Consider the following 18,304-nt stretch of genomic DNA (forward strand, 5'->3'; position numbering starts at 1 on the left):
GCCAAGCGCGTTGCCCGGCTCAGGCGAGGCTGGAGGAAGGCAGATATCAGTGTGTTCATTCGCTCTTGGCCACCTCCTGATTTAAGTTTGGCTGTGAGAATGAATATGAGTGATGGATATCTGAAGGGCACACAGCGTCTGTTTTTCTGGACATCCTAAATGTCGCTCTCGCTTCAAGCCCGCCCTCTCAGACCTGTGCACCTCCTCCACCTTTTTGTCCTTTATTCGTCTCCCTTGACTTGTGTCCCATTAGCCTACAGGGAAGGCCATGGTAAGAAATACTTCACAGAAACCAGTTTTGTACTGAAGGGATGATGTAAGTACTCCCTCTACTGAGGGGACAGAAATTTCTCTGTATCCAGTGTTAGGAAGAGGTTTCCTCTTAAGCGGCTGGTGTTGTTTTAGTCCTGGACGTAATAACCCCCGTAACCAGTCAGGCTTTCCATTTCATCTGGGCCCCTGGGAGCTCAGGATCAAATGGGGGCCTGTCACGGTATAGTTGCCGAGGATTATGGCGGCACGCAGCACTCTGTAGTAACCGCTGTCCTCGCCTACCCTCCAGCCTCGTGTTGCTTTTCCTTTGATCCTGATTCCCTCTGTTACTTGTTTCTTATCTTCTCATACAAGCTACTTTCTTTCTAAAAAAGGACAAGATTGGGGGCATAAGCGGGTGACTGGCTACATAAATAAATGATTCTCTCCCTTTCTAGGTTAGCTGAGTCATCGGTCGATCTCAACCTCAAGCTGATGTGTTGGAGATTGGTCCCTACTCTGGACTTAGACAAGGTTGTGTCTGCCAAGTGTCTGCTGCTTGGAGCCGGCACCTTGGGTTGTAACGTAGCCCGGACGTTGATGGTGAGTTTGCAGGGGTCGAATGGCGCCTCTCAAGCTGTCGCTTCTCTTCTTTCACTACACAGTCTACCCTCCAGACTTGTGGGTTTTGCATCCAAAAGTAGGAGGGCATTTTTGTTTTTTAAGGAAAAAAAAAAGCAACCAAACCGAGAATTAACCAACTAAACAACCCCAACAGCCAAGCATACATCTCTCTGTTTTTTTTTTTTTTTTTTGGTCTTTTTGTTGCATTCCTCCTTCCTTTTTCCTCTTTTTCTTTTTTCGCTCTCAGGTTGTCGTTCAGTTTTGACTGAAGTTTACATTTTAAGTAAATTTGTTTTCCAGCCCACCTTGATCTTCAAGCGGGAGTTCATTGGCTCAAAAACAAAAAAAAAGAATCTCTGGCTGGTTCCAGGGGCTCCCGGACCCCACCCCCTGTGCATACCAGGGGACCGCCAACTGCACCTGAGTGCCTTCTTTCTCCTTCTGTCTCCCGCCCTCCCTCCTTTCTTCTCTCAGTATGTCTTTCAGTATAAAAGGAACACATGGTTTTGTTATAAGGTGGAAGCAAGAAATCTGCCTCCACTCTCATCCCAAGTCACTTCCCAGAATTAAGCAGACTTTGTCAAGTGCTATGGAGCATCTTTCCCTGTAATTTTCATCAGATCAGATCAGTCGCTCAGTCGTGTCTGACTCTTTGCGACCCCATGAATCACAGCACACCAGGCCTCCCTGTCCAACACCAACTCCCGGAGTTCACTGAGACTCACGTCCATCGAGTCAGTGATGCCATCCAGCCATCTCATCCTCTGTGGTCCCCTTCTCCTCCTGCCCCCAATCCCTCCCAGCATCAGAGTCTTTTCCAGTGAGTCAACTCTTTGCATGAGGTAGCCAAAGTACTGGAGTTTCAGCTTTAGCATCATTCCTTCCAAAGAAATCCCAGGGCTGATCTCCTTCAGAATGGACTGGTTGGATCTCCTTGCAGTCCAAGGGACTCTCAAGAGTCTTCTCCAACACCACAGTTCAAAAGCATCAATTCTTCGGCGCTCAGCCTTCTTCACAGTCCAACTCTCACATCCATACATGACCACAGGAAAAACCATAGCCTTGACTAGACGGACCTTTGTTGGCAAAGTAATGTCTCTGCTTTTGAATATGCTATCTAGGTTGGTCATAACTATCCTTCCAAGGAGTAAGCGTCTTTTAATTTCATGGCTACAGTCACCATCTGTAGTGATTTTGGAGCCCAAAAAAATAAAGTCTGACACTGTTTCCACTGTTTCCCCATCTATTTCCCATGAAGTTATTGGACCGGATGCCATGATCTTCGTTTTCTGAATGTTGAGCTTTAAGCCAACATTTTCACTCTCCACTTTCACTTTCATCAAGAGGCTTTTGAGTTCCTCTTCACTTTCTGCCATAAGGTGGTGTCATCTGCATATCTGAGGTTATTGATATTTCTCCTGGCAATCTTGATTCCAGCTTGTGTTTCTTCCAGTCCAGTGTTTCTCATGATGTACTCTGCATATAAGTTAAATAAGCAGGGTGACAATATACAGCCTTGACGTACTCCTTTTCCTATTTGGAACCAGTCTGTTGTTCCATGTCCAGTTCTAACTGTTGCTTCCTGACCTGCATACAAATTTCTCAAGAGGCAGATCAGGTGGTCTGGTATTCCCATCTCTTTCAGAATTTCCCACGGTTTATTGTGATCCACACAGTCAAAGGCTTTGGCATAGTCAATAAAGCAGAAATAGATGTTTTTCTGGAACTCTCTTGATTTTTCCATGATCCAGCGGATGTTGGCAATTTGATCTCTGGTTCCTCTGCCTTTTCTAAATCCAGCTTGAACATCTGGAAGTTCACAGTTCACGTATTGCTGAAGCCTGGCTTGGAGACTTTTGAGCGTTACTTTACTAGCGTGTGAGATGAGTGCAATTGTGCGGTAGTTTGAGCATTCTTTGGCATTACCTTTCTTTGGGATTGGACTTTTCCAGTCCTGTGGCCACTGCTGAGTGTTCAAATTTGCTGGCATATTGAGTGCAGCACTTTCACAGCATCATCTTTCAGGATTTGGAATAGCTCAACTGGAATTCTGTCGCTTCCACTAGCTTTGTTCGTAGTGATGCTTTCTAAGGCCCACTCGATTTCACATTCCAGGATGTCTGGCTCTAGGTGAGTGATCACACCATCGTGATTATCTGGATAGTGAAGATCTTTTTTGTACAGTTCTTCTGTGTATTCTTGCCATCTCTTCTTAATATCTTCTGCTTCTGTTAGGTCCATACCATTTCTGTCCTTTATTGAGCCCATCTTTGCATGAAATGTTCCTTTGGTATCTCTGATTTTCTTGAAGAGATCTCTAGTCTTTCCCATTCTGTTGTTTTCCTCTATTTCTTTGCATTGATTGCTGAAGAAGGCTTTCTTATCTCTTCTAGCTATTCTTTGGAACTCTGCATTCAGATGTTTATATCTTTCCTTTTCTCCTTTGCTTTTTGTTTCTCTTCACAGCTATTTGTAAGGCCTCCCCAGGCAGCCATTTTGGTTTTTTGCATTTCTTTTCCATGGGGATGGTCTTGATCTGTGTCTCCTGTACAATGTCACGAACCTCATTCCATAGCTCATCAGGCACTCTATCTATCAGATCTAGGCCCTTAAATCTATTTCTCACTTCCACTGTATAATCATAAGGGATTTGATTTAGGTCATACTTGAATGGTCTAGTGGTTTTCCCTACTTTCTTCAATTTAAGTCTGGATTTGGCAATAAGGAGTTCATGATCTGAGCTACAGTCAGCTCCCGGTCTTGTTTTTGCTGACTGTATAGAGCTTCTCCATCTTTGGCTGCAAAGAATATAATCAATCTGATTTCAGTGTTGACCATCTGATGATGTCCACGTATAGAGTCTTCTCTTGTGTTGTTGGAAGAGAGTGTTTGTTATGACCAGTGCATTTTCTTGGCAAAACTCTATTAGTCTTTGTCCTACTTCATTCCGTATTCCAAGGCCAAATTTGCCTGTTACTCCAGGTGTTTCTTGACTTCCTACTTTTGCATTCCAGTCCCCTATAATGAAAAGGACATCTTTTTTGGGTGTTAGTTCTAAAAGGTCTTGTAGGTCTTCAAAGAACTGTTCAACTTCAGCTTCTTCAGCGTTACTGGTCGGGGCATAGACTTGGATACCGTGATATTGAATGGTTTGCCTTGGAAACGAACAGAGATCATTCTGTCGTTTTTGAGATTGCATCCAAGTACTGCATTTCAGACTCTTTTGTTGACCATGATGGCTACTCCATTTCTTCTGAGGGATTCCTGCCCGCAGTAGTAGATATAATGGTCATCTGAGTTAAATTCACCCATTCCAGTCCCTTTCAATTCGCTGTTTCCTAGAATGTCGACATTCACTCTTGCCATCTCTTGTTTGACCACTTCCAATTTGCCTTGATTCATGGACCTGACATTCCACGCTCCTATGCAATATTGCTCTTTACAGCATCGGACCTTGCTTCTATCACCAGTCACGTCCACAGCTGGGTATTCTTTTGGCTTTGGCTCCATCCCTTCATTCTTTCTGGAGAATGAAGTAATGAAGTAATTTTCATAGGTGTGTGCAAATACAGAGATGCACTGGTCATCTTTGCTCTTATTTAATTATTTATATTTGCAAAGCTTGGATCATTACAACCTGTTTATAGCAAGTTTCTATTTTTAACTCAATAGAGCAATAATTGTGGTTCTCTGTTCCATTTTATGTACATACAGAAATTTGTTATATGCTGTGCTATGCTTCGTCACCTAGTCATGTCTGACTCTTTGTGACCCCATGGGCTGTAGCCCACCTGGCTCCTCTGTCCATGGGAATTCTCCAGGCAAGAATCCTGGAGTGGGTTGCTACGCCTTCCTCCAGGGGATCTTCCCGACCCAGGGATCAAACCCAGGTCTCCCGCATTGCAGGTGGATTCTTCACCATCTAAGCCAACAGGGAAGCCCACTGTTATGACTTGCTTCAGTTCATGTAAACAATTTCAGCATATTTCTCTTTTGGAGATGCTGTTGAAATGAACATTCTTATACCTTTACATGTCCATGGGATTATTTCTTTAGGAAAAAACTCTAGAAGTAGAACTGCTATGTTAGAATATAAAACAGCTTTTTGGTTTGCATTTCTTTAATTAGTGAGGGTTAGTCTTTAACTTGATTTCATTTGTGAATTTTGTTTGTTCTATTCGTGTCCTTTAGGCTGTTTTTTGTATCTTGTCTGGGGGTACCTTTTTTTATGGATTGTCAGTTGCTGAGTCACATCGGACTTTTGGGGGCCCCGTGGCTGCAGCACGCCAGGCTCCTTTTGTCCTCTGCTGTCTCCTGGAGTTTGCGCATATTCGCATCCATTGAGTCAGTGATGCTATCTAACCATCTCATCTTCTGCCTAACACTTTTCCTTTTTTATGGATATTAACCGTTTTTCTGTAATGTAATGCAAATATTTTTCTCCATTTATTTATCTTTAGCCACGTAAAGGGTTTTTTTAATTTATTAATTTTAAATTAATAAATTAATATTATTGAATACGTTAATCTTTTCCTTTATGGTTTAACTCCTGTTTTTATGTTTAGATCTTTATTAATGTGGAATTTATTTTTTGTTTTATGGAATTTAACAATGTAACATTTTTAAATAGTCATTTATTTTAATGTCATTCATTCACTGATACAAATCTCATTTTCCACCTTTATTAAATTCTAAATTCCTTTATACCTGAGTCTCTTTTTGGAGTCTGTTTTTATTCCATCATTCTATTTGTTCATTCCTGCATTATTACTCATAGCTTTCACTCAAATTACAGTGAATTTATAGATAAATTGGAAGAGATTAACATCTTTACAATATTGATCCTTAGTTCCAGAAGCATTGTATATCTCTTAAATTATTTAGATCATCTTTGTAGCATTTTATTTATATAGGTTTCCCACATGCCTCCTTTAATTAGTTTATTTAACTTCTTTTTCTTTTAAAGATATGTTCCTCCCACTAAATTTTCCAATTGACTCTTACTGGGATGAATATATAAGAAAGATACTGAGTTTTGAATGTTTATCTTCTATCTAGTCATCTTTCTAAACTTTCTTGGCTATGATAGATTTTTGTTTGATTCTTTTGAATTTTCTAGGTTGATAAGTGTTCCTCACCAACATCTGTATCGGTTTCTTTTCCTTGTCTTATTGGATTGACTAGGACTCCATAAAAATGGTGAGGAACAGTGGCGAGAGTTAGCACCCTCGTTTGGTTACTGATTTCAATGAGAAGCTTCTTGTTTTTTCCTTTAGTTTTTATACGTGATGTTGGTTTCTGCTAATGTTCTTCTATAAGTTAAGGAGGCAGATTTTTCTTTCTAGTTTGCTGCGAGTTTATATCAGAAATGATTGTTGAGCTTTATCATCAAATGCATCTATCAAGACAATCTAAGTATTCTCATGCTGAGCATTCCTGGGAAAAACTCTTATTTGTTCGTAGCTTGTTATTCTTCTAATATACAATGGAGGTCAACTGGTAATGTTTTACTACTAAGTTTTCCATATGTGTTAATAAGTCAGACTGGTTTATAATAATGTTTTTCTTTTCCTTTCTGGTGTCATTGATAGCTGAATTACACTACTTTTATAAAATAAAACTTTCTGCCTTTTTCTATGTGGCAGGACAGGTTTAGAGTATGAAGTATCAGTTCCTTGATGGTTTGGTAAAATTCAGTTATAAATGCAGCTCAGCCTGGTGCCTTTGGAATTTTGTTAGCAATGAGAGCAGGGGATCTGTGGAAGTTTTAGAGATGTTTCTACAGTCATTGACCTTTTAGATTTTATACCTCTTTTGAGTCAGTTTAGTCATGTTGTTTTCCTAGAAAATCATCCATTTCATCTAAATTTGAAAATTAATTGATATAAAATAAATATAGTATTCTCTTGCCATCTTTCCCATCTTTATTTAGTATCTATTTATTTATCTTTGGCAGTGTTGCAGGGCATGTGGGATATTAGTTCCCTGACCAGGGATTGAGTGGGATCCCTGTAGTGGAAGCTCAGAGTCTTAAGTCCTGACCCCCAGGGAAGTTCCTGTCTTCTCTGTAGTAGTAGTAGTGTTGGTCGCTCAGTCGTGTCCACCTCTTTGCGACCCCATGGACTGTAGCCAGACAGGCTCCTCTGTCCATGGGAGTCTCAGGCAAGAATACTGGGGTGGGTTGCCATTCCCTGCTCTGGGAGATCTTCCCAAACCAGGGATCGAGCCCAGGTCTCCTGTATTGCAGCAGATTCTTTACCACCTGAACCACATTCCTAATGTTGAATATTTCTTTTTTCTCTTTTTTTCCTCTTATTCAGACTTGCCAGATAGGCTTCTCTTTCTAGAAAACTAAATCCTTGATCTCTTTTTTCTGTAATTTTTGTTTTGGTTTGTTTCCAGATTCATTACTATCTACTTTTTATTCATTTATTCATCTTTTTATGGGAATTTATTTCATTCTTTCCCTAACTTCCAGAATTAGGTACATAGGTTTTCCCAGCACTTTTAAAATTATGAAGTCAGTATAGATCTAGATCCATTATAGAAAGTTTCTACAGTGAAAGAGTTATGAGGCAGAAAAAGACCTGTTTTTCTACTACTTTATCACCTGCCTTTCAATGTTTGTTTAACATATATTTAAATTGTTTATTTGATATGTAAAAATGTCCCTTGTTTTCATCAGTTAAAATACTTTCTAATGTCATTAAAAAGGATACCTAAAAAGCTTTTTTAATGGCTGTAGAATCAGTTCAGTTCAGTTGCTCAGTCGTGTCCTACTCTTTGCAACCCCATGGACCACAGCACGCCAGGCCTCTCTGTCCATCACCAACTCCGAGAGCTTGTTCAAACTCATGTCCATCGAGTCAGTGATGCCACCCAAACATCTCATCCTCTGTCATCCCCTTCTCCTCTTGCCTTCAATCTTTCCCAGCATCAGGGTCTTTTCCAGTGAGTCAGCTCTTCGTATCAGGTGGCCAAAGTATTGGAGTTTCAGCTTCAGCATAAGTCCTTCCAATGAATATTCAGGACTGATTTCCTTTAGGATATAGGCTGGTTGGATCTCCTTGCAGTCTAAGGGACTCTCAAGAGTCTTCTCCAACACCACAGTTCAAAAGCATCAATTCTTCAGTGTTCAGCTTTCTTTATGGTCCAACTCTCGCATTCATACATAACTACTAGAAAACCCATAGCTTTGACTAGACAGACCTTTGTCAGCAAAGTAATGTCTCTGCTTTTTAATATGCTGTCTAGGTTGGTCGTAGCTTTTCTTCCAAGGAGCAAGCATCTTTTAATTTCATGGCTGCAGTCACCATCTGCAGCGATTTTGGAGCCCCCCAAAATAAAGTCTGACACTGTTTCCATTGTTTCCCCATCTATTTGCCATGGAGTGATAGGACTGGATGCCATGATCTTAGTTTTCTGAATGTTGAGCTTTAAGCCAACTTTTTCACTCTCCTCTTTCACTTTCATCAAGAGGCTTTTTAGTTCTTCTTCACTTTCTACCATAAGGGTGGCGTCATCTGCATATCTGAGGTTATTGATATTTCTCCTGGCAATCTTGATTCCAGCATGTGCTTTATCCAGCCTGGCATTTCACATGATGTACTCTGCATATAAGTTAAATAAGCAGAGTGATAATATACAGTCTTGACGTACTCCTTTCCCAATTTGGAACCAGTCCGTTGTTCCATGTCCAGTTCTAACTGTTGCTTCTTGACCTACATACAGATTTCTCAGGAGGCAGGTCAGGTGGTCTGGTATTCCCATCTCTTTTAAGAATTTTCTGTAGTTTGTTGTGATCCACACAGTGAAAGGCTTTGGCGTAGTCAATAAAGCAGAAGTAGATGTTTTTCTGGAACTCTTCTTGCTTTTTTATGATCCATTGGATGTTGGCAACAAGAAGTTGGCTATAGAATATGCCTTCTTATATGATGAAACATGATTTACTGAGACATTCCCCTATTTTTAGACATTAACATTGCTTTCGATCTTTTACAACTATAAATTATTTTACAGAGAACATCTTGGTGATTGCATTTTTGTCAGTATTTTGGATTATTTCCTAAGATAGATTGCTGGAAGTAGGTTGATATGATTGATATGAGCATGTAAAAAATCCTAGAATCATATTGCCAGATTGCTTTCCAGAAGAGTGATACCAGTTTACATTCTCAATCAATGAACTCTCAATGAAATAAAATACCAGTATTACATTCTCAATCACTGAAACCCCATCCTCACTAGCATTGAGTGTTGTAATTTTCTTTAATGTTTGCCAATTAGCCATTACACTGTATGTGCTTAGTCTGTTGGAGAAGGGATAGGCTACCCTCTCCAGTAGTCTTGAGCCTTGTGGCTCAGCTGGTAAAGAATCCACCTGCAATGTGGGAGACCTGGGTTCAATCCCTGGGTTGGAAAATCCCCGGGAGAAGGGAAAGGCCACCCACTTCAATATTCTGGCCTGGTGAATTCCACGGATGGTATAGTGCGTGGGGTCGCAGAGTCGGACACGACTGAGTGACGTTCACTTCGCTTCTTATTCTGTGTGTGCTTAGTGTCTCAGTCCAACTCTTTGTGACCCCGTGGACTGTAGCCCGCCAGGCACGTCTGTCCATGGGGATTCTCCAGGCAAGAACACTGGAATGGGTTGCTGCCGGGGACCAGCCCCGGCTGATCCAGGGTATTTGAAGCGGGGACGGTCGGCGACCTATTTATTTAAATATTTATCAAAGATATAAAGAGTAATAGAATGAGGATAGCTCAGTGAGGAAATTCAGTGGAGAAAAGAGGCTGAATAATTCAGCCAAAAGGTAAGAGAAAGAACGACATGGGGAGACCAAGTTTCGGTGAACAAGGCCCGCACTTTATTTTCCAAAGTAGTTTTTATACCTTAAGTTGTGCATAGAGGATAATGGGGGAAGGGGTGGAGTCATGCAAGGACAGCAGCTCCTGGTCCTAATGGAAGCCAGGCTTTCAAACTTATCATATGCAAAAGTTCAGGTGAATTACATCATCTTCTGGCCAGGAGGCCTGTTAACATTTTAAGAAACTTGTCTTTCTCTAAAGGTGATTATTCCAAAGTCAGGCCCCAGCCTCCAAAAAAGCATTGGACAAAGCTGCATTCCTATAGGGCAAAGGTGAGGTGGGCTCAGTCAAGAAAAGAATTAACTCAAGGGTCCAAGGTTACAAACATTGAGGCTACTACTTACATTTCTATACACCCATTATATCAATCAATACACTGCCAAGGACACAGTAGGTAAGGAGTATGGAGACTTAGCAGCAAACATTGGCCCAATAAATGAAAAACCCTTCACCAATACAATTTCTAATCAATCTTTTAACTACTCAAAAGAATCTGTGTTTAGACAGTTTAGAACATCTCCTGCTTCTCACAGTTGGGAGGCTCTGAACAATCACATGTGGCCGGAAAAACCTATTCAGGCAGGCTAGAGGACTTCCAAAGGAGTTTGTAGGTTGAAACACTGTCTCACCCAGGAATTATTAACTGGACTGTAAACTAACTCTTTTTTCAGAGAGAGGTAGTGGGGGACAGCCCCCCGTAAAGTCAGAGGTGTAGGTGAGAGCACAAAGCAGAAAGTAGGCAGACTCTGGTTTTGGGGGTAGATGCTCAAGAATTTCCAGGGAGACTCCTGAGGCTTGATCCCGCCTTTGTGTATGCCAAGCCTCCTTCCTCATGACCTTTGCCACGGGCGGAGCTCGCTCCCCGCAGGTTGCCATCCCTCCTCCAGGGGATCTTCCCAACTTAGGGATCGAACCCAGGTTTCCTGCATTGCAGGCAGATTCTTTACTGTCTGAGCCACCAGGGAAGCCCAAGAATACTGGAGTGGGTAACCTGTCCATGCTCCAGGTGGTCTTCCCGACCCAGGAATTGAACCAGGTCTCCTGCACTGCAGGTGGATTCTTTGCCAGCTGGTCTGCTAGGGAAGCCCATTAAACTGTATGGCATTCCAAGAAACCGAAAGTCAAGTGTGTGAGTACGTGTGCCTGTGGCTCACATGCAGCATGCTTATCATGTATGTAGCTTTCCTCTACCATCTAGCAGTTTCCAGACTGCCTTCCCTGCTCTCCACTCAGCATTGCTTTAAGGAATGCAAAAATACTCCCAAAATAAACATACCCTGCTGCTGCTGCTGCTAAGTCGCTTCAGTCGTGTCCAACTCTGTACGACTCCATAGACGGCAGCCCACCAGGCTCCCCCGTCCCTGGGATTCTCCAGGCAAGAACACTGGAGTGGGTTGCCATTTCCTTCTCCAATGCATGAAAGTGAAAAGTGAAAGTGAAGTCGCTCAGTCGTGTCCAACTCTTCGAGACCCCATGGACTGCAGCCTACCAGGCTCCTCTGTCCGTGGGATTTTCCCGGCAAGAGTACTGGAGTGGGGTGCCATCGCCTTCTCTAGCCAAGCACAAATGACTTTTGGATTTTCCATACCTTTGTTCCCCCTACATGGTGGTTTGCTCAGCTGGTGAAAGTCACTTATGACACAGGGTGAGTAGACCAGAGTTACCCGTGGGCTTCAAAACACACAGCCAATCTAAACTATGCTTTCTAAAGGATGGATTCTGGCCCGTCATCCTCAGCCCCGAATCATGGATTGTGTTGACTTTGCCTCTGCACTTGTCAGACTAACTGAATTTCAGTGTCCCTGATGGAGGGAACAACAGACTGGTTCCAAATTGGGAAAGGAGTACATCAAGGCTCTATATTGTCACCCTGCTTATTTAACTTATAAATAAGTTGCAGAGTACATCATGCGAAATGCCAGGCTAGATGAAGCACAAGCTGGAATCAAGATTGCTGGGAGAAATATCAATAGCCTCACATATGCAGATGACACCACCCTTATGGCAGAGACGGAAGAAGAACTAAAGAACCTCTTGATGAAAGTGAAAGAGGAGAGTGAAAAAGTTGGCTTAAAACACAACATTCCAAAAACGAAGATCATGACATCCAATCCCATCACTTCATGGCAAATAGATGGGGAAACAATGGAATTAGTGACAGACTTTATTTTGGGGGGCTCCAGAATCACTGCAGATGGTGACTTTAGTCATGAAATTAGAAGACACTTTCTCCTTGGAAGAAAACTTATGACCAACCTAGACAGCATATTAAAAAACAGAGACGTTACTTTGCCAACAAAGGTCCATCTAGTCAAAGCTGTGGTTTTTCCATTAGTAATGTATGGATGTGAGAGCTGGACCATAATGGAAGCTGAACACCAAAGAATTGATGCTTTTGAACTGTGGTGTTGGAGAAGACTCTTGAGAGTCCCTTGGACAGCAAGGAGATCAAACGAGTCAATCCTAAAGGAAATCAGTCCTGAATATTCATTGGAAGGACTGATGCTGAAACTGAAACTCCAATATTTTGGCCACCTGATGTGAAGAGCCGACTCACTGGAAAAGACCCTGATGCTGGGAAAGACTGAAGGCAAGAGGAGAAGGGGACGACAGAGGATAAGATGGTTGGATGGCATCACCGACTCTATGGAAATAAGTTTGAGCAAGCTCCAAGAATTGATGAGGGACAGGGAAGCCTGGTGTGCTGCAGTCCATGGGGTCGCAGAGTCAGACACGACTGAGCAACTGAACTAACTGAACTGATGGAAGGATATTGAAATAAGGCAGAGATCAGACTCTTAGTCAGACTCTGCAGTCAGTCCTAGCAGGGCTTCTCTTAGGCCACTCTTTGTGATTTGCTGAAATAGATGCATCCCACCTCACCCCCCAGAAAGGAGGCATCTTCTTGCCTCCACCCGGGGCATCTCATTTCCTCCTCACCATTAACCAGATTTATGACCCCCACTCTTTGTGATTTGCTGAAATAGATGCATCCCACCTCACCCCCCAGAAAGGAGGCATCTTCTTGCCTCCACCCGGGGCATCTCATTTCCTCCTCACCATTAACCAGATTTATGACCCACGGTGAGTCACGTATCTTTTCTGGGCTTCGGTTTCTGTATCTGTAAAATAAAGTAATGGAGCTAAAGATTTTAGGGAGCCTATCTAACTTTAAAATTGTTCAGTTCTAAGATTTAATTGAAATGGATGAAGTCATGAAAGCTATTTCTGAGAATGTAGAGCTGTCCCCTACATTCCAGAATATTCATAAGGGCTTTGCCTCATTGAGAAATAGTACAAAATCTTCTGTCATGTTATACAATTGGAAATAACTTACAAGTCACTTTTATTAATACATGGAGCTATTTCAGGCTTTGAGTGAATTTTAGGACGCGCTGTTACGTATGCCCACTGACTCATTCAGGGAGAGCGAGGTCACTGGGTGGCCCTTGCCAGTCCTCTGAAGACAGCAGCAGGGACTCACCTTCCTAAGCTTCCTCTGGTGCCACTGTCAAAAATAGTGAAGTATTAGTCAGACCAGCAGTGACATATGTCTTAGTCTCATTGCTGTAGGAAGCAAGGCACCGGGTGTATAATTATTTCATCTTTTAAAGAAGTTGACATTCTATCTGTCAAAAATGGACTCTGCACAATTCAATTTCCAGCGTTTCCTGTATTTTGAGGTTCCCAAGCTGCCCCAAAGCCAAACCCCTTTTAGAGATTTCCAGAGAGACACCCTGTGAAATGTTCATCAGAAACCCACCACGATCTCCTGTTTTTCTGTGCAGGGTTGGGGTGTCAGACACATCACGTTCGTGGACAATGCCAAGATCTCCTACTCTAACCCTGTGAGGCAGCCTCTGTATGAATTTGAAGATTGCCTGGCGGGTGGGAAGCCCAAGGCCCTGGCAGCCGCAGACCGGCTGCAGAAGATATTCCCCGGAGTGGTACGTTGGTGCTGGGTGCTGAGAACGTCAGGGCTTTTTGCCTGGCCTGTCAGTGTTTAAGTGTTAATCATGTGGGAAGGAGGCCCTACGGGATGGAGGGAACAGACTCAGACATCGGTCACTTCCTGCCAGGGCCCCATTGTGTGTTTCCTCACCTCAGAAGTGGGGATTACAAGAACAAAATAAAACCCTCATGTATTACTGTAAAACCACCATGGAGACTGTATGACAAAAATGTTTCATAAGTTACAAAGCCCTGAGTTGAGGGATTTGGGGGTCCACATAGTTTTAGATACTGCCTTGTTCCAAAGGGTTTATCCACTTTGGATACTGGATCCGCTGTAGGATATTACCTCCCTCATGGCCAGGACGCCTGATGGTTAGTACAGGTTTATGAAATCAGATAGTCTGCACAAGGAGGGTCTGGCGAAACGTTCAGCCTTTCACTCTAGCTGCTGCTTGTTCTTGACGTCCGTCGTTTACTTTGAAAACAGTGAGAGGCAAGTCGTTCAGCTCATTTGGTTCAACATCTGGCCATGTTTTTGAGGTTATCCAGCAGAAGACATTCTGCGTCTTGCACGCCTCGTCAATTTGTGTGACAGAGGTTAGCTCAGGTGTCCCCAAAGCATCTGCTGCTACTGCAAGTGCCACAGGAGGCTCTCGGCCCTGGCTTAAAAATAGGAAAAAAAAAAAAAAAAAAAGAAGCCTGCTTTCTTAAGGTTTCCCTGTTTAGTCACTGGGCATTAGATTCATTTATTCTCAGCCTTTCTTAAGGTTTCCCTGTTTAGTCACTGGGCATTAGATTCATTTATTCTCAGCCTTTCTTAAGGTTTCCCTGTTTAGTCACTGAGCATTAGATTCATTTATTCTCAGCCTCTGCTTTAAAAGTGGCTTTGACCATCTTGTCCATTTCACCAGAAGAACGTCATCTCTTGGGTTTAATTCAGTGGGACTGACTGAGCCCTCTGCACCCAGCTAGGCGCTGGATGACAAGAGAGAGAAGAAGAAGTTACACCCTGCCGTTGAGGAGGCCTCTTAGTTACGTTTCTGCTGCGACAACGTTACACATCACACACTCCCAGCGTGCAAGTGGCTTATGATCACGAACACTGATTTCATGTTCACAGGGCTGCGGGTTCGCCGTGGCTCAGTGGCTGGGCTGGACCGGACTCTGGCTTTGAGTCCTGTTCCAGTCTATTCTGTGTGTCATACTGTCGAAGTCTAGGCTCCAGGAGCAGTGGTCACCTGGTCCTGCTCTCCTTATGGTAGAAGGTGGAAGTGTAAAGGAGTTGGTCAGGCTACCAGTACTTCCTGTGTCTCTTAAAGTCTCAGCAGTGTCCTCTATTGCCGTCGCCAGAGCAGGTCACAGGACCAGGCCCCAACTCAGTGGGGTTGGTCCAGATACCCTGCCTACCTGGTGGGAGGTCCTGTAAAGCCATGTGGCTAACGGGCATGGACGCATAATTCTATTAGAGGTGGGCGGTGCATAGTCAGGAAGAATAATCCATCCTATCACCGGAGACAGACCTGGCTTTGAATCTGAGCTCTGCCTGAAATTTTTGCTCACTCAAATCCTAGCCACAGTCTGTGACCCAATGCAGTTCCCCCTGCTTTATTTGTTCGGTTATCCTATGGCTTACTCGTTCATCATATGTTTATTTAAGGCCTGCTATGTGGGGGCTGGGGAAAAGGCAGATGAACTTCCCCCTTCCTCGCCTGGAGCTGAGAGTCTAGTCAGGGGTGTGGCCAATAAACTAACTTCATGAATGGCTACACTTGCAGCAAGTGCACAAAGCAGGAGCTCAGCAGCCGTGGGAATGTTTAGCAGGTACACCTGACCTAGAACGGACTTGCTTGAGGAAGCTAAGCTCTGAAACGCGGGTGAGAGTTAGATAGACCAGGGTGGACAGAGCGGCCTGTGCAGACGCTGAGGTAGGATGCAGCCTGTGCCTCTGTGAACGGAAAGGAAGTCGGGCTGGCTGCGGCACGGGGTCAAGAAAGACAGACTCGGAGCTAGGACATCAGCAAGGGCCAGGTCATGCTGGGCCTTAGAGTTCAGGTTCCCCTTTTCTTGAAAGCATCAGCCCACCAGGATCAAGCCTGTTCCCCAACACCTACGTCACGCTACTGCATTTTACCTATTGGATGATGCAGTCCTTACTGTGGGGAGCCTGGTCTCGTATGCTTTTATCCCTCATGCCTTATAAGGAATAATAGGTAACACGGGGGCTTCCCTGGTGGCTCAGTGGTGAAGAATCCGCCTGCCAAAGCAAGGGGCACGGGTTTGATCCCTGGTCTGGGAAGATCCCACGTGCCGCGAAACAGCTAAGTCCCTGCACCGTGACTGCTGAGCCCATGTGCCCTAGCGCCTGTGCTCTGTCGTAAGAGAAGCCCACACACCAAAACGAAGAGTAGCCCCTGCTCGCTGCAACTAGAGAAAAGCCCGTGCGGCAGCAAAGACCCAGCACAGCCAAAAATAATTAAGTTTAAAAAATAATAGATAACACTGAGCCCACCTAAGTTCTAGGGCAAGGCATCAAATTCGTGAAAAGAACTTGTGAAGCCATTTCACTTACTGGCTAGCCAAGCTTACGTGATTCTGTTTGTATGTTCAGTTTAGCGTCGTTTTTCATTCAATAGATACTGCCTCATCACCTTCCTTACACCAGGCCCTGGACAGGAGGCTAGTCTGAGTGAAGAAGACATGAAAAGAACGGCTCAGCCACAAATAATATGCCTAATCCTGGGGTTGAATTCATTGAATAGGAAAACAACTGACCTTGAATCAATCAAATAACCACTTGAGGTTACCATTTCCCCCCAAAGGTGAGGCAATAAAATGTAGGGTTATAGAGCCACACTGAGGGTTTTAAAACCCATCTCTGGACGTCTGTTTCCAACCTGATGAGTGACTGATGAACTGGCTCTCCTGCCATGGTGCATCTACCAGTTTTGCAGCCGGGTACATTGTGTAAAGTGACTCAGCAGATGCTGACCAGCAGGCAATGAGAGTGTGGGCTCAGAAGGTGTTTGTCCCGGTTTGTTGCACGGAGGCACTTTTTAGCTTGTGTCAGAGCCCACGGGGAGCCCAAGGAGGTATTGTTGGTCTCGATGAGCTGAGGAAACAGAGATGAGAATCCAGGCAGCTGAAACTTCAGGACAGAGTATCAGACCTGTGCGAGCCGTGCAGGGAAGGAGTTCCAAAAGAGTGTCTGGGCAGCAGCACGTTGAGGCTCTGTACGTTCTCAGGGTAGGACTCCGTAATCTGGGCAGGAAGCACCGTGAGTCTGCTGTGGGCAAAATCAGGTTCCAGAGCCCCTACAGGCTGCAAGGCACTGGAGTCCTAGCCATCCAGAAGGGAGAGACCTCACTGGCCACTCTGAGCCCTTAGGTGACACCCCAGTGAGGCCATAGAACTAAACATAAAAGCTGGAACTAGAACACTTCTAGAAGAGAGCAGCCTGGTGACCTGTGATGGCAGAGACTCCTAGGACCATGGAAATACTGATCGTAAGTGAGAAAATGGATGAACAGGACTTCATCGAAATTTAAAATTTCTGCTTCTCGAAAGATGCCAATAAGAGAACACAAAGGCTGGCCCAAACTGAAACTACCTGCAGGACATGTATTTGGCAAACAGCCTATATCCAGGATACATGGACAGCTTCTGCCACCCAGTAATAAGACAGGCACACCTTTTTTTTTTTTTTTTTTTTAAGGGACTGAAGGGTTGGGCCAGCATGGCTTCCTAGGGAAGGTCTGTGCATGGCCAGTGAACACATGTCATGCTCAACAGTAGTCATCATAGGGTGTGAATCAGGGCCGTGAAGACGTATCCCTGCACACGCACTGAAATGACTAAAATTAGAAGACTGACGGTGCTAGATGGTGGGAGGGTGAGGGGCACACAGCTCTCACACTCTGCGGGTAGAGGTCCTGGGGATTGCCTGTGAAAGCATATGAGAGCGTTGCCTGGGATGATAGTCGATGCCCTGGGGGACGTGTGCAGTGGTTAATCTGCAGCTTGTCAAAACACATCAAGCTGGACACGTGAGGTCCGTCCGTGTACTTCACTGCTGTAAATGATCGCTCGCCCCGGCTGCACATTTGAGTCATCTGGAGAGTTTTAGAAAGCATCCTTCCCTGGGCCCGCTCTCAGAGACTCCAGTTGAAATGGTCCAAGGAAAAGCCTGGGCATTAGGAATCTAGACAGTTCTCTAGGTGGTTCTGATGTGCAGCCAGGCCTCAGAAGTACTGTGCTGCAGCTTGCTGAATTGCATGCAGCCTCAGACTCGTGGCCTCAGTGGCAGGCCGGGAGCTGGAGCACCTCCGCAGGCTTGGTGGCTGGAGCTGCAGCAAGCAGGTTAGCCACGGAGATAGGGGTGAGGGTCTGAGTTATTCAGAAGGTCAAAATTGAGGTTGAGTAATTATGCTTTAATCTTGGCATCATTAAAATTCCCAGGCAATAACTTTGTGGATCGAGCAACCATCATTTAAAACACATTGTCAATTGTAAAGACGACAGTAAGGTGTTATTGTTGTTATTACGGTGCTTGTTGCTTTTCTTACTGTTCATTACAGTATTAGGTATGCAGCAGATACACAGCACTTAA

The 18,304-nt window shown here is 44.1% G+C and overlaps 1 protein-coding gene across 21 annotated transcripts in view; it reads left to right on the forward strand.

Annotated features, from left to right (window-relative positions):
• ATG7 (autophagy related 7) overlaps positions 1–18,304 on the forward strand; it is a 293,009-nt gene that overhangs the window by 60,998 nt on the left and 213,707 nt on the right. For all 21 annotated transcript variants that reach the window (XR_011563074.1, XR_011563076.1, XR_011563075.1 and 18 more), the window contains 2 exons: positions 711–855; positions 13,533–13,691. Coding sequence is in view for 15 of the 21 variants with exons in the window: in XM_070776866.1 (XP_070632967.1) it covers positions 711–855; positions 13,533–13,691 (304 nt within the window). In the remaining 6 variants the exon portion in view is untranslated. The remainder of the gene's footprint in view (positions 1–710; positions 856–13,532; positions 13,692–18,304) is intronic.

This window comes from Bos indicus, chromosome 22 (assembly GCF_029378745.1).
Source record: "Bos indicus isolate NIAB-ARS_2022 breed Sahiwal x Tharparkar chromosome 22, NIAB-ARS_B.indTharparkar_mat_pri_1.0, whole genome shotgun sequence".
NCBI lineage: Eukaryota > Metazoa > Chordata > Mammalia > Artiodactyla > Bovidae > Bos > Bos indicus.